This window comes from Paroedura picta, chromosome 1, assembly GCF_049243985.1.
Source record: "Paroedura picta isolate Pp20150507F chromosome 1, Ppicta_v3.0, whole genome shotgun sequence".
Taxonomy (NCBI): Eukaryota; Metazoa; Chordata; class Lepidosauria; order Squamata; family Gekkonidae; genus Paroedura; species Paroedura picta.
The window spans coordinates 119,225,955-119,239,645 of record NC_135369.1 but is presented as its reverse complement, the minus strand read 5'-3'; the positions used below and the strand labels follow the sequence as shown (position 1 = coordinate 119,239,645).

General features: G+C 45.7%; 1 protein-coding gene across 3 annotated transcripts; it reads right to left on the bottom strand.

Annotated features, from left to right (window-relative positions):
• Positions 1 to 210: 210 nt before the first annotated feature.
• Positions 211 to 13,480, bottom strand: LOC143819589 (amine sulfotransferase-like). 3 transcript variants are annotated; one of them, XM_077301415.1, is made up of 7 exons: positions 13,313 to 13,480; positions 12,292 to 12,441; positions 11,413 to 11,621; positions 4,297 to 4,423; positions 2,013 to 2,107; positions 1,296 to 1,476; positions 211 to 408 (listed from the first exon to the last, which is right to left on the bottom strand). In XM_077301415.1, the coding sequence occupies exons 2-7, from the start codon at positions 12,431 to 12,433 to the stop codon at positions 278 to 280; spliced, it is 885 nt and encodes a 294-aa protein (XP_077157530.1). In that variant the 5' UTR covers positions 12,434 to 12,441; positions 13,313 to 13,480; the 3' UTR covers positions 211 to 277. The 3 variants fall into 3 exon arrangements, with proteins under 3 accessions (XP_077157530.1, XP_077157524.1, XP_077157516.1); XM_077301409.1 differs by having other exon boundaries at positions 12,292 to 12,444; positions 13,313 to 13,477; XM_077301401.1 differs by lacking the exon at positions 13,313 to 13,480 and having other exon boundaries at positions 12,292 to 12,451.
• Positions 13,481 to 13,691: the final 211 nt, after the last annotated feature.

The window sequence follows — 13,691 nt, the reverse complement described above, 5'->3', positions numbered from 1 at the left end:
TATGCCAATCTCTGTTCTCTCATGAAATGCTGACCATGGACCGGAGTAGATAACCTATATCTCAAGACTGAATCCTTTAAGGATTGCGTTAGCAAAATGCTGTCTGGGAACAGGAAGTCAACAGGAAGTCCTCCTTGAAGAATTTACATACCACATTCCTCCATGTTTCAGAGTGTGGAGGCTAGGCTATCACACAAGGAGTCACTAAAAGGGCTTTGCAATTTTTATTTGCACTGATATGAATTAAATGTATACACAGAACGTGCTTTTTCATCTTTCAAGAAGGAAGGTCTTCATCGAGATCCCAACAATACTTGATGGGCAGCTTTTGCATCCTTTCCTTGAGAACACTGTCAAACCTTTCACTCTGTGCTACAGTCATGGTGTTTTTCCAGTCCCCAACAGTACCTGGTGCAAGAAGCAGAGAGCAAAGGCACATTGCAGAGAAAGTGGTCAGACAGACATCAGTAACTTCTCTGTGTTATAATGATAGAAATCAAACAGTGCAATCCTAAATAGAAGGGTGTTGCTAAATAAATACTTAAAGTTTAGCTGTAGCTGGAGCATCAGGGCTGAGGGCCAAGGGACGTTGATACCAGGATGAAGATCTGCATTTGGCTAGATGTCACCAGGAGGCAGTGCCCACAATGGGGCAGGGGAAGTCTCTATCAGCACATGGTCTGCATTGGCAGCTGGAGACAGCAGGGCATGAGACAGCAGTGCTGAAAGGAAGCACCTGAGAGGGACAGGTGTATTATTCTGCAGTGTAACCAGGAGAAGAGACTGAAAAGAGGAGCTCTCACAATTCAAGGTCAAGAAAAGTAGACTCCTATGGCCTCTGTTCCTGCCTGACTCCCTGCATTCCCCAGTGTGATTATTTACATTTTCTCCTTGTTCACATGCCTCTGTTTCTCCCAACATAACTTGAAACCTGTAAGCTCTAGTGTTTTCTCCAGTGAAGGCAGTGGATCCTGCGGCAGCTGGCAGCTGAACATCCGACTGAGAAGGGAAATGGGGAACTGCAGCTACAAAATTTAGAACCCCCACATTACCCTTTGGAGTCCTTAATTCAAGGCAGATTCATTTCGCCCACTCAAATCTAGCACTAATCTAAGGACGACTCTTGTGATTTCTGATGTAATTATGCTGATTGGATTTTTTTGGGGGGGAATACTCTCATATCTTGCTTTATATAAGAGAGGCAAAAATAATCATTGCTATGTGAAATGAGCGACTCTAAGGGGATCTTGAATGTAATATAATGCAAAAGCATAATCCCAAATTCGATGCCTTACCTTTGCGAAGAAAATGTCCTTTGCCTTTCTCTAGGATATCAGGTGGCATGTTCTCATAGTTTGCTCTGGGATCCATTCTCATTTTATTAAATGTAGCCTTATCCACAACATCCTGCAACTCTTCCTCGGTCAGCCTTTTTCCTAGGAAGTTGCATATCTTCAGTACAGAAGTTCTCAGGTCCTGAAATGGAACATGGTTCGGTGTCAGATTATCCACACCTGAAAACCATAAGGACCCAGTAATGGAGAATACGACATGAGAGTAATAAGATGTTGAAAGTCTAAATATTGGTTCAGGATACTGAAATTTGTTATCCCATTGGGCCTTTTCCAGTATAGTATCAACTGCATTGCCCCCTCTTTGAACGATCACTGCCATACAATCCATATTTATTTCCCAAGAACTAAATGAATGGGGCTAAAGCTTCAGCAGCTTTTACGATTACTGCAGGTACAAAGATTGCTCAGAGGTCAAATAGGTCAGCTCCTTTGGCAGGTGCTGCTGCATGCAGAGGGCCTCCTATGGGAGTCGGGATTAGTAAGCATCTGTAACACTCCCTTTGTCTCTTCTGAAAGTGTTTGAACAGTTTGTTTGTTTGTTTATTATTAAAATTATAGCCTGCCCCAATCTGCTCTGCTGTCTCTAGGCGGTTTACAAGATCCTGGATGACAGTGCCTAATGAACGTCAGGTAGCTTTGCTGACAGAACAACCTTACCTTCTTCATTTCTTCATAGGTAAGAAAGAGAATATTGAAGTCATCCTTGTGAGCAAACCAGCCTTCCACATGGTCTAGCCATGAACTTGCTAGAACTGTTAGGAACAAATTGGGTATTAAAAATAAATAATCTATTACAGAGAACTGGTGTTATACAGTGGTGAGATGAGATGTTTCACTCCCAGGTTTATATTGGTCATGGATTCACCGTACCTCAATTCCCCTTGTTACATTTTATGGGTTACCACACCTTCATGAGCACTTAGCTGCTGTTCTTACTGAATATTGAAAGGAAAAAAGCTAAGATAGGTAGGTTACACCAGTGGTCCCCAACCTTTTTATCACCGGGGTCCACTCAACGCTTGAGAATTTTACTGAGGCCCGGGGGGAGGTAGTTTCCTGTCTTCTCCTCTTGACCACTGTCCTAACACTCTCTGACTCTGGTCGCTATGGTAATGTTTAAACATCCCTTCACAATAAGATACAGATACGCCACAAAAATGAATATAAAGAACATTTTATTTTCACGGAAATTTTAACTCACGATAATGACAAATCGATGGGAACCCTAAGCTTGTTTCTCTGCAATGAGACAGTTCCATCTGGGAGTGATGGGAGACAATTTGTGTCACATTTGCCGCTCTCCAGTCTTCTGGCACAGCAGCTGAATTTTGTGATAGGTTCCATATACAAGTCAGTACAATTATCTCACATCTGAATTCCTTAAGTACTCTCAAGTGCATGCCTTCAAGACTGTGTGACATCAGGTTTTAATTTCCCCAGTAGCTCTAGACTTTCATCTCTGTTCATCTCAATTTGGCTCAGTTTTTCAGACTCCCTTTGTGGAAATAGGGGCTGTGGCATGGTTATATGTCCAACACTTTCCACAGTGAACATAGAAGCAAAACAAGTCATTGAGCTTCTCTGCCATCTCCCCATTTTCCTTTAACAATCTCTTGATTCCTTTGTCATCCAAAGGCTAGTTCCTGGTTCAGATATATATATATATATATATATATATATATATATATATATATATATATATATATATATATATATGTATATGTATGTGTATGTGTATGTGTATGTGTATGTGTATGTGTATGTGTATGTGTATGTGTATGTGTATGTGTATGTGTATGTGTATGTGTATGTGTATGTGTATGTGTATGTGTATGTGTATGTGTATGTGTATGTGTATATACCTATACCTATACCTATACCTATATCTAACTCATCCCCTACACAGTGAAAATTCCTGCCTTCCTCTAGTATCACAGATCCTATGATAACAGTGCCTCAGGGGGTATCTCCAGGGGTCCCTCATAATCTGGCTAGCCAGTGAGGGGGCCAGATCTAACCCACACTGGCCTCAATCAAAGATCTCACAGAAGAGATGTTACATGCTCTGCAGAAGTAAGAAAGTTCTGTCAGGGCTCTCAGCTCTCCTGGGATCTCAGTCCACCAGGTTAGGGCGAAGATAAAAAGACCCTAGCCCTCATTGAGGCCAGGAAAACCTCCCTTTAGCAGTTTAGGAAAGGTAAAAAATACTCTCACCTTCCGCACAGCTTTTTCTGTCTCCTATCCCAGCTGGTTTAGTTTTGCTTCTACCTAGGGTGTAAACTGCACGGAGCTTTTATTCCAACCCCAGATCGATTCAGTCCCTGTCATCTACACAGAATGTGATTTCCGTTTGGATTTGGGGCGATTTAAAATTTCCTTCTGCAGCAAGAAGGATTGATCCGGAGGAACCCTACCTTTATTGTGCAATATCTTAGAGTGCTTTTAAGCCTCAGTATTTAAAGGCTGTTTTGAATCTGGGCTCTCCTCCGTGGTAGAGGACCTGTGATTGGCTACAGGTGGTCATGTGACAAACTTGCCTTAAAGGAGAAGCCCCTAATTTCTCTCAACATCTGTTGGTCCTGGATTTTTTCTCCCTTCTCTGCCTTTTTCCCTGCTTGGCTTCTCCCCCCCCCCCTTCAAGAAAAGAAAGAAAGAGGCTTGACTTCCCCCGCCCCTTCTGAACTACCCTAACCCTAACTTTCCTGGTTCAATGGGGAGGGGGGAGGAAGAGGAAGATCCGAGTTCAAAGCGATCTGAATTCAACAGGATTGACAATGGAATAAACAAAGTAAGTGCAGATTCTGCCTAGAAGTCTTAAAATTCCAATGTAGAATCACATTCTGAATAATTTCTTCTAGTGTTTCAAAGTTCCCCCCTACACTCAAAGCAGAAATGGTATGCAGAGACAAAAACTATTCATGCAGCTATAAACAATCCTTACCTTCCCCAGCTAAAAATCTTTCCATGAAATCACCAAAGTCTCCTGCTGTTTCTAATGCCATGCTAATTCTGGAAAAATGGTAATAGGAAACCAAGACATCTTTTGGATTTCTTGACACATAAATAATCTGTAATAATATTGATAATACTGGGTTAAAATGATGCATCTAGCAATGAGACACAATTTTTGTATCTGATTCTTTCTTTCTTTCTTTCTTTCTTTCTTTCTTTCTTTCTTTCTTTCTTTCTTTCTTTCTTTCTTTCTTTCTTTCTTTCTTTCTTTCTTTCTTCTTTCACCATCTCAGGCTGGTTAACAACAGATTTTTAAAAAATATGAGGTTAAAAATTAGGCAATAAAACAAATCACAGTAGAAAAATGTACAATTTTAAGGAGTGAGAGGGGATCTGATAACCATCTTCAAGTATTTAAAGGGCAGACATATAGAGGATGGAACAGAGTTGTTCTCTGTTGCTCCGGAGGGATGGATCAGAACCAATGGGATGAAATTTATTCAAAAGAAATTCCGCCTAAATATCCACAAGAAGTTCCTGACAGTTAGAGTGGTTCTGGAACAGGCTTCCTCAAGAGGTGGTGGGTTCTCCATCTTTGGAAATTTTTAAACAGAGGCTAGATAGCCATCTGACGGAGAAGCTGATTCTGTGAAGGTTCAAGGAGGTGGCAGGTTACAGTGGATGAATGATAGAGTTGTGTTTGTCCTGCATTGTGCAGGAGGTTGAACTAGATGACCTAGGAGGTCCCTTCCAATTCTATTATTCTATTATTCTAGGGGGCATCCTGAGCTGGACCTGCAGAGCATAGTGATCTGACCATGGTAGGGCAGATGCCACTTCCAGAACCACCTCTATCCCAGTACCAAAAATCAAATGGAGGGAAAGTATGATGGCACTTGACTCATTCCAGCCTGGCTTCCAGCCTGACAATGGTGTAGAAACTGAAAAGACAGCAGCACTAACCCACCTAAATCCAGCTTTCTCCAGAGATCATCTGACTGGTTGCCCTGACAGAAAGCTGGATCTAGGTGGATTGGTGCTGCTGTCTTTGTTAGATCTGATGGCAGTGTTTGACACAGTTTTGACACCCCCTCCTCAGTTGGGTGCCAAGCAAATTTTAGCTTGCGCGCGGAGGCTTATGGATCCAGTTGGATTCCTGAACGCTCTGCAGGAACCAATGCCTCCCGGCACTTCTCTCAATGGCCTGGTCAATGACTGGCATGACAGACTGCTGACTGCCATTGATGAGATAGCTCCCCGACGCCCTCTCCTGCCCCGTCTCAAGCGGGCCTCCTGGTACACCGAGGAGCTTCGCAACAAGAAACAGGAACTGAGATGGCTAGAGCGAGTTTGGAGGAAGACTCGTGACGAAGCCTCGAGAACATCTTATAGAATGCAGATGAAGGCCTATGAGATGGCAGTGAAGTCAGTAAAACGCAATTTTTACTCGGCTACCATCGCATCTGCAGACTCACGCCCGGCTCAATTGTTTAAGGTAGTTCGATCCCTCACTGCCCTGGTTGAAGGGCAACAAAACAGTAACCAATTGGACATTAGCTGTGAGGCATTTGCGAGTCATTTTGCAGATAAAATCTCGACACTCCACCACGACCTCCCACCAACCTTAGATACAAAAAGTGAACTAGAGGCCCCTTGGCCATCTTTGGAGAAAACTATGAGTAACTTCAGATGACTCACGCTGACCGAAGTGGACAGGATACTAGCAACAGCAAGGCCAACCACATGCCCACTAGACCCTTGCCCATCCTGGCTCTTAAAAACAGCTAGCATAAGGATAAAGGGCCCCCTCTGGGAGATAATCAACCTATCTCTCACAATGGGAGAATTCCCGGAGGGATTGAAAGAGGCTGTGGTACACCCACTGCTGGAAAAAACATCTCCAGATCCGTGAGAGCCTAACAATTACAGACCCGTCTCGCATTTAGCGTTTCTGGGGAAGATGATAGAAAGGGCAGTCGCAAACCAACTGACGGAATACCTGGAAGAAGCTTCGGTCCTAGACCCATCCCAGTCAGGTTTCCGGCCTGGCCATGGGGTAGAGACAGTGCTAGTTGCCCTGATGGACGACCTCCGTTGCCAGTTGGACCGAGGCGGGTCAGCACTGCTGATATTACTAGACCTCTCAGCAGCGTTCGACACAGTTGATCATGAGCTACTAGCTCGCCGCCTCATCGATGCCGGAATATGAGGGACAGTCTTCAGTGGCTGATCTCCTTCCTCCGGGATCGTGGACAGAGGGTAGCAATAAGAGAAAGAACATCAGACCGCCGACAACTTACTTGTGGAGTCCCACAGGGAGCGGTCCTCTCTCCTATCCTATTCAACATCTTCATGCGCCCTCTTGCACAACTGGTATGCAGGTTCGGGCTGGGTTGTCATCAATATGTAGATGACACCCAGCTCCTCCTCCTGATGGATGGACGCCCTGACTCTCCCCCAGAAGCATTAGCCAGCTGCCTAGAATCAGTGATGAGATGGCTCAAGCAGAGTTGTCTGAAGCTCAATCCTTCAAAGACGGAGATCATGTGGCTGGGTAGGAAGGGCCCATGTGAGGAAGCGTGCCTGCCTGCCCTGGATGGTGTGCAGCTCTCTATAGCTCACTCCGCCAGGAACCTAGGCGTGATTCTGGACACTTCCCTCACAATGGAAGCCCAGATCACAAAGGTAGCACTGCTGGCATTCTACCACCTCCGCCAAGCCAAGCTACTAGCGCTCTACCTGGCCCCGGAACACCTAGCCACAGTGATCCATGCGACGGTCACCTCTAGACTGGACTTTTGTAACTCGCTCTACGCAGGCCTGTCCTTAGTCTTGACCCAGAAGCTACAGCTGGTTCAAAATGCAGCGGCCAGGATACTCACTGCAACACTGTGGAGATCCCACATCCGGCCCATTCTCCATCAACTGTAGTGGTTGCCAGTTGAATTCCGGACTAAAGGTCCTGGTAATTACCTTCAAGGCCATACGTGGTCAGGGCCCAGTATACCTGAGGGATCGCCTCCCTGCCTACGCCCCCAAAAGAGCCCTGCGCTCCACTGCTACCAATCAGCTAAAGGTCCCTGGCCCTAAAGAAGTCCGCCTGGTCTCAACCAGGGCCAGAGCATTCCCTGTTCTGGCCCCCACCTGGTGGAACGAGCTCCCGGAGAAGATCAGGGCCCTGACGGAGCTTAAACAGTTCCGCAGGGCCTGCAAGGAGGAGCTCTTCCGCCAGGCATTTGGTTGAGACCAGATATACATAACCAACAGCGACCAAAGGGCCCTGCTCCCCGCCCCCCTCAGAACACCACCTATACACTCTGGACCTGTTTGTATGTTGCAACGTTGTATTGTTTATTGGTTATACAATTATAATGTTATATGTTTACAATTATCAGTTATTATTGCACCGTTACCCAAATGTTTTATAAGACTGTTCCATGTATTGTTCTTGTGTTATTATGTAAACCGCCCTGAGCCCCTGGGGAGGGCGGTATATAAATATAATAAATAAATAAATAAATAAATAGTCAGTCATGGGCTTCTAGCCCACTACCAAGCCAACATGGGGATACAAGGCAGAAGAAGAAGAATCGGTTCTTATATGCTGCTTTTATCTACCAGGAGGAGTCTCAAAGTGGCTTACAATCGCCTTCTCTTTCCTCTCCCCACAACAGACACCCTGTGAGGTGGGTGAGGCCAACAGAGCCCTGATATTACTGCTCAGTCAGAACATTTTATCAGTGCTATGGTGAGCCCAATGTTACGCCTGGCAGGATCCCTGCCTCACTGACAGGCACACTGTCTTCTATAACCAATGGCACCCCACAATAGTCTAGGCTTAAGCTAAAGCCATGACACTGCGAGGGTCAGCCGAGCCAGGCCAGACTCCATCTTAGAAATCTTGCTCTCTGCCTTAGGTTTGGAATGACAGCCTTTGCCAGGCCCAGAGGTGCCTCTGGACTCAAGCTTGCATCAGCTCATCCCCCCCCCCATTGTATTTCTAAGTGAGTGGACTGGCTTCCTCCTGTTTGCCTAAGGGCTCCTAGGAAAATCCTTTGTCTTGCAACATTTTTCACACTTGGCCCCTCTGCCAGGGGAAATCTCCTCCCCACATCCTGCCAGCTAGAACTGATGGCTCTCTTCCTCAGAGCCATTAATACCTTTATCCAAATCCATTTACGGCCATCACCCCCCACTTGGCCAGGTATTGTCCTAATCTCTGGGGATCCTGGAAACTTCCAGCACATGCTTACCTGAGCCTTGTCACATAGCCCCCTTCCCAAAATCCTATAAAAACCGTGGCTTCACACAGCCACTCTGAGTGTCTTCCAACCCGGGACCTCCCACGCTGGTTCGTGCTTCTTCCTCTGACCCACCACTCCTTGGACAGGTAACTATCAAGCCTTCCACTCTTCCTCCCCCTTCTCTATATGACTGCTTGTATGTGTGTTAGCTATTAGTGTGTCTTTTTGTTATTTTCCTTTCAATAAAAGCTTATATTACTATTTTACCATTTAAATCTGTGTTTGCCTTGAGTTCCTACGGGTGGAATCGACCCTCGTATACATAGGTAACGATCCGATAACGCTAAGTTACCCCCCTCTCGCAGCATTTTGGGCTAATATTCCCCACAAGCTCAAAGATACGTGTTTTCGGACACGTGTTCAGCAATTTGGGTAACACCAAGGTCACCCAGCTGGCTGCATGTGGGGGAACAGGGAATCAAACTCGGCTCACCAGATTAGAAGTCGGTACTCCTAACCAGTACACAAAGCTGGTATGTCCCTTCAGTGGCTGCAGTCTTTCCTTCAGGGTGGCACTAGGGAGGAGTATCTCCCATCATTAGGCCCTAAACTATGTGGTTCTTTAGGGAACAGTACTTTCCCCAATGTTATTTAGCATTTACTTGTGCCCTCTTGTCCAGCTGACCTGGAGTTTCTGGCTGGGTTGTCAGCAGTAGGCATATGACACCCAGCTGTTTCTGTTAATGGACAGCAATCAATCAACACCCTCACACAATCTAGCCAGTTGCTAGGGGGCTATTATAGAGTGTTTCGAGCGGAGTCAGCAGAAGTCCTCTGGCTCAGCTGGTATGCCAAAAGGGAGATGGTGAGGGTCCTAGCTCTGGATGGGGTCCAACTGACATTTCTGTGTGATTCTGAACTCCTCCTTATACATGGAGGCCAGGATTACAAATGCTGCTCGCGTGGCATTTTCCATCTATGCCAGGTGTGGAGCACAACAAATTGTGGCAAGTGCTTAAAGCAGTGGTCCCCAACCTGCGGGCCACGGCCCGGTGCCGGGCCGCAAAGGCCATGGCGCCGGGCCACGGCTCCCTCTCCCTGCCCCCCCCCCAGTAAAAAACTTCCCAGGCTGCAAGCTTGTGGCCCGGGAAGCATCTTACTGCGGGAGGGCGGGGAGAGGGAATCAGGGCCGGGCCGCGCATTCGCGGCCCGTGCGGGCGCGGCCCGATGCGCGGGCGTGGTCCGCACGGGTGCGGCCCGATGCCCTGCCGGTCCCCAGCCTCAGAAAGGTTGGGGACCACTGGCTTAAAGAGATGGGAATACCAGAGCATCTTATTTGTCTCTTGAGAAACTTATATGCAGGTCAAGAAGCAACAGTGAGAACTGAACATGGAATCACCGATTGGTTCAAAATTGAGAAAGGAGTTCGGCAAGGCTGTATACTGTCACCTTGCCTATTTAACTTGTATGCAGAGCACATCATGAGAAAGGTGGGATTAGAGGAGTCACAAATTGGGATCAAGATTGCAGGGAGAAATATCAACAACCTCAGATATGCAGATGGTACCACTCTAATGGCAGAATGTGAAGAGGAATTAAAGAGCCTGTTGATGTGGGTGAAGGAGGAGAGTGCAAAAGTTGGCTTGAAACTCAACATCAAGAAAACAAAGATCATGGCAACCGGCCCTCTCAATTCCTGGCAAATAGATGGGGAAGAAATGGAGATAGTGACAGATTTTATTTTCCTGGGCTCCAAGATCACTGCAGATGGGGATTGCAGCAAATAAATTAAAAGACGCTTGCTCCTGGGGAGGAAAGCTATGGTAAATCTAGACAGCATCCTAAAAAGAAGAGACATCACCCTGCCAACAAAAGTGTGTTTAGTCAAGGCTATGGTATTCCCAGTTGCAATGTATGGCTGCGAAAGTTGTACCATAAGGAAGGCCGAGCGTCAAAGAATTGAGGCTTTTGAACTCTGGTGCTGGAGAAGACTCTTGCGAGTCCCTTGGACTGCAAGGCAAACAAACCGGTCAGTCCTAGAGGAGATCAGCCCGGACTGCTCCTTAGAAGGCCAGATCCTGAAGATGAAACTCAAATACTTTGCCCACCTCATGAGAAGGAAGGACTCCCTGGAGAAGAGCCTAATGCTGGGAGCGATTGAGGGCAAAAGAAGAAGGGGACGACAGAGAATGAGGTGGCTGGATGGAGTCCCTGAAGCAGTAGGTGCAAACCTAAATGGACTCCGGGGAATGGTAGAGGACAGGAAGACTTGGAGGATCATTGTCCATGGGGTCGCGATGGGTCGGACGTGACTTCGCACCTAACAACATGTAGATTTCCTCAAGCTGACTTTACAATAATAAAAGCCATCACCACAGGAGAGAGGCAGAGAAGAAGAAGAAAAGAACAGTTAAAAAGCACACAAACATTCAGAGGGGAGAGGCTGATTCAGGAGCAGAGCTTTCAGACCCCCTCCTTCCTGGAATGACAGAGACTCAAATTAGGCTCCACAGATTTCCCTACAGAAACTTCCTACTTGGGCTGATGAAGGATTAAAATGTGCTTGCAGTGGAGCAATTATATGAGCACATTAAATAAAAGCAACAACAAGTCACTGTTCAGACCTCCTCAGAATCACGTGTAGCCATAAAAGTCCATGTGAGCAGGAAAGCTGCAGCTGACCTCCTTACTTTAGAGTCCTCGGGATCAGAACCGAGGCCAGGGCAATTTGCAGGTTCACATTTTCACCACCGAAGAAAGAAAGGCTTGTAGAACTATCCTGAGAGGCTTAATGTTATCAGTGACAAAGAATTAGAGGAAGGCACTGAGTCATATGAAATCACAGAACTAGCAGGCCTTACTTTTGCTCTTCTGCTTCTTAACCCCTTAGGGACCAAATAGTAGGGCAGATGGGCTGCAAAGAGCCGAGGGGATGGGCGACTGTTGTAATCCATGTTACGAATATTGTATTCCAGCCATGGGACTCTGTCCAATGAGTCTGTGTCCTCAGTTCCCTTTCTATGACCTTCATGATAAATCAGGTTCAAAATGTTCTGAGTCCACACAGTGCCTGTGAATGAGAATAATGTTATTGCTGTCTTAATATCCTAGATAGACTGAACTCAGTTGTGTAAAACAAACGCAAAATAAACTCGCCTCTGCCCAAGTGAGCTTACTCTCTAAATGACAACAGAGGATCACTTGGGCATGAAATTGAGGTCACTGTGGGTGGGCAGGTAGTTGTGAGTTCCTGCACTGTACAGCGGGTTGGACTAGATGACCCTGGAGATTTGATGGGAGCTGAACTTGAATCAACAGTTTCATGAAAAGAGGCAAAATCGTAGCCACAGTGTGGGTAATATGATTAAGCCTTTCTCCCAAGATGGGCTCCCATCAGAATCAGGGCTCCTTCCAGCTGTTTACCACAAAGTGCCCCAGGAGCACCAGTCATGAATGTCCTGACATCTGATCCAGTTGGGCAAACCAATCAATCAAGGTAGTTGTAATAGAACCTTTTATAGCTTGACACTGGCATGCAATTGATGAGGTAAAGTAAAGAACCAATACAGCAGCTTCTCCTCATGTTGTACAGATCGTCCATGCCTACAAAATGCTGACTTATTGAACAAATTATATCCAATATTAGCACCATACATATTCAGTGGCATTAGACAAGGTTCTCCCTAAGGAAGCCTAAATAACAGGCAAGTTATTCCTCACAAATATAGAGAGAATCTTACCTGATTTGGGATAAGTGACTATAAATACATCACTGTCTCTGATTTCAAAGTCTTCCAGTGAATCTATGTATTCTGCAGTAACCAGTTCAGGTTGGAAATAAAATCCTTTGTGTTTGAAAAGGTACTGCTTTTGTGGCTGCATTGTTAACACTGCTGGCATAATAATACAAGATTTTAGAGCAATTCTTTGTTACAGTAACATGAGCAATAGTGTACCATGTACTGGAATAAGTTCTTTCACCTCAAGGGCCTTTCTCTGTGTTAAGGGGCTCTCCTGCTGGAGGAAGAACCAATTGAGTTTAGGGAATGAATGTAGAAGTTCTTTGTTGGTAGGGAAATTGGCTAGGTACTGGAGTAGGATATCTTTATGAATTTCCCCATATATATTTAACCTATATATATTTCCTATATAGTCGCCACCAAACTCAAGCTTCGGTAATATTTCTGAAACAATAAATGTCTGCTCACTGTGTTGCTTTTGGAATAAGATTGCTTTTGCATGGAAGCTTCTGAGCACCCACATGACATTGCACTGATTCCCTCGTTGGGTCCCTCCTGCTTTGCTGCAGTCTTTCAGTTATCTGGCCTGATCTGATCTTTCTGGAAAGGTCCCAGTCTAAGCACATTTCCATTTGCACATCGTATAGATGGGAAGGTTCACATTTTTGAAGGTCCTGCCCACATTAGTGCCACTTTCTCTGCCTCCTCCTCCCCCCTTTTGTGGCCACACGCACGCCCTGCTTCACCATAGGCCTTCTAAGAAAGGCTTTAGAAAACTGGCACTTGCTATTGCACCCTTGCGATATAATGTTACGAAAGTCTATGGCCACAACCTCCCAGTTCGTCTGAATCCCCAGCTTTCATTTAAGCCTCAAACACCTTTTGTTGCCAAGATCCAGGCAAAGGTGCACACAAAAGTCCCCCATGGTGCTGATGCTGAAAGTTCCTCAGCAGCAGCAAAGACAAACAGAATCTTGGTCATGCAAACGTAGCCCGAGAATGCATAATTTCGAGTCCTCACCTTTTGAGAGGCTGGAGAGAAGCCTCTTCTGCTCCTTAAAGTATTCTGGTTTAATGATGAAGTATAACCATCACTGCCTCAAGTGAGACAAAGCATTTATAGTGCTTACAGAGCTGACACTACATAGCAAATTTTTCAGTATCCAGTCAAACCTTTGGACTATGGACTGCACCTTCGGAAAACATTGTGTAAGGGGCTATTCGCAAACTCCACTCCTATCAGTGTTAAAAGGGCTTTCTCCTAAACCAGACCACTGATTTTAAAAACCTTACCCTGAGATAACCCTTTGTGATTACTAGTTGCAGTGTACAATAGATCAGTTTCATTAAGTTCCTTTGTGGACTGGATCCACAACACAAGGAGAGGAACACTAACTGTA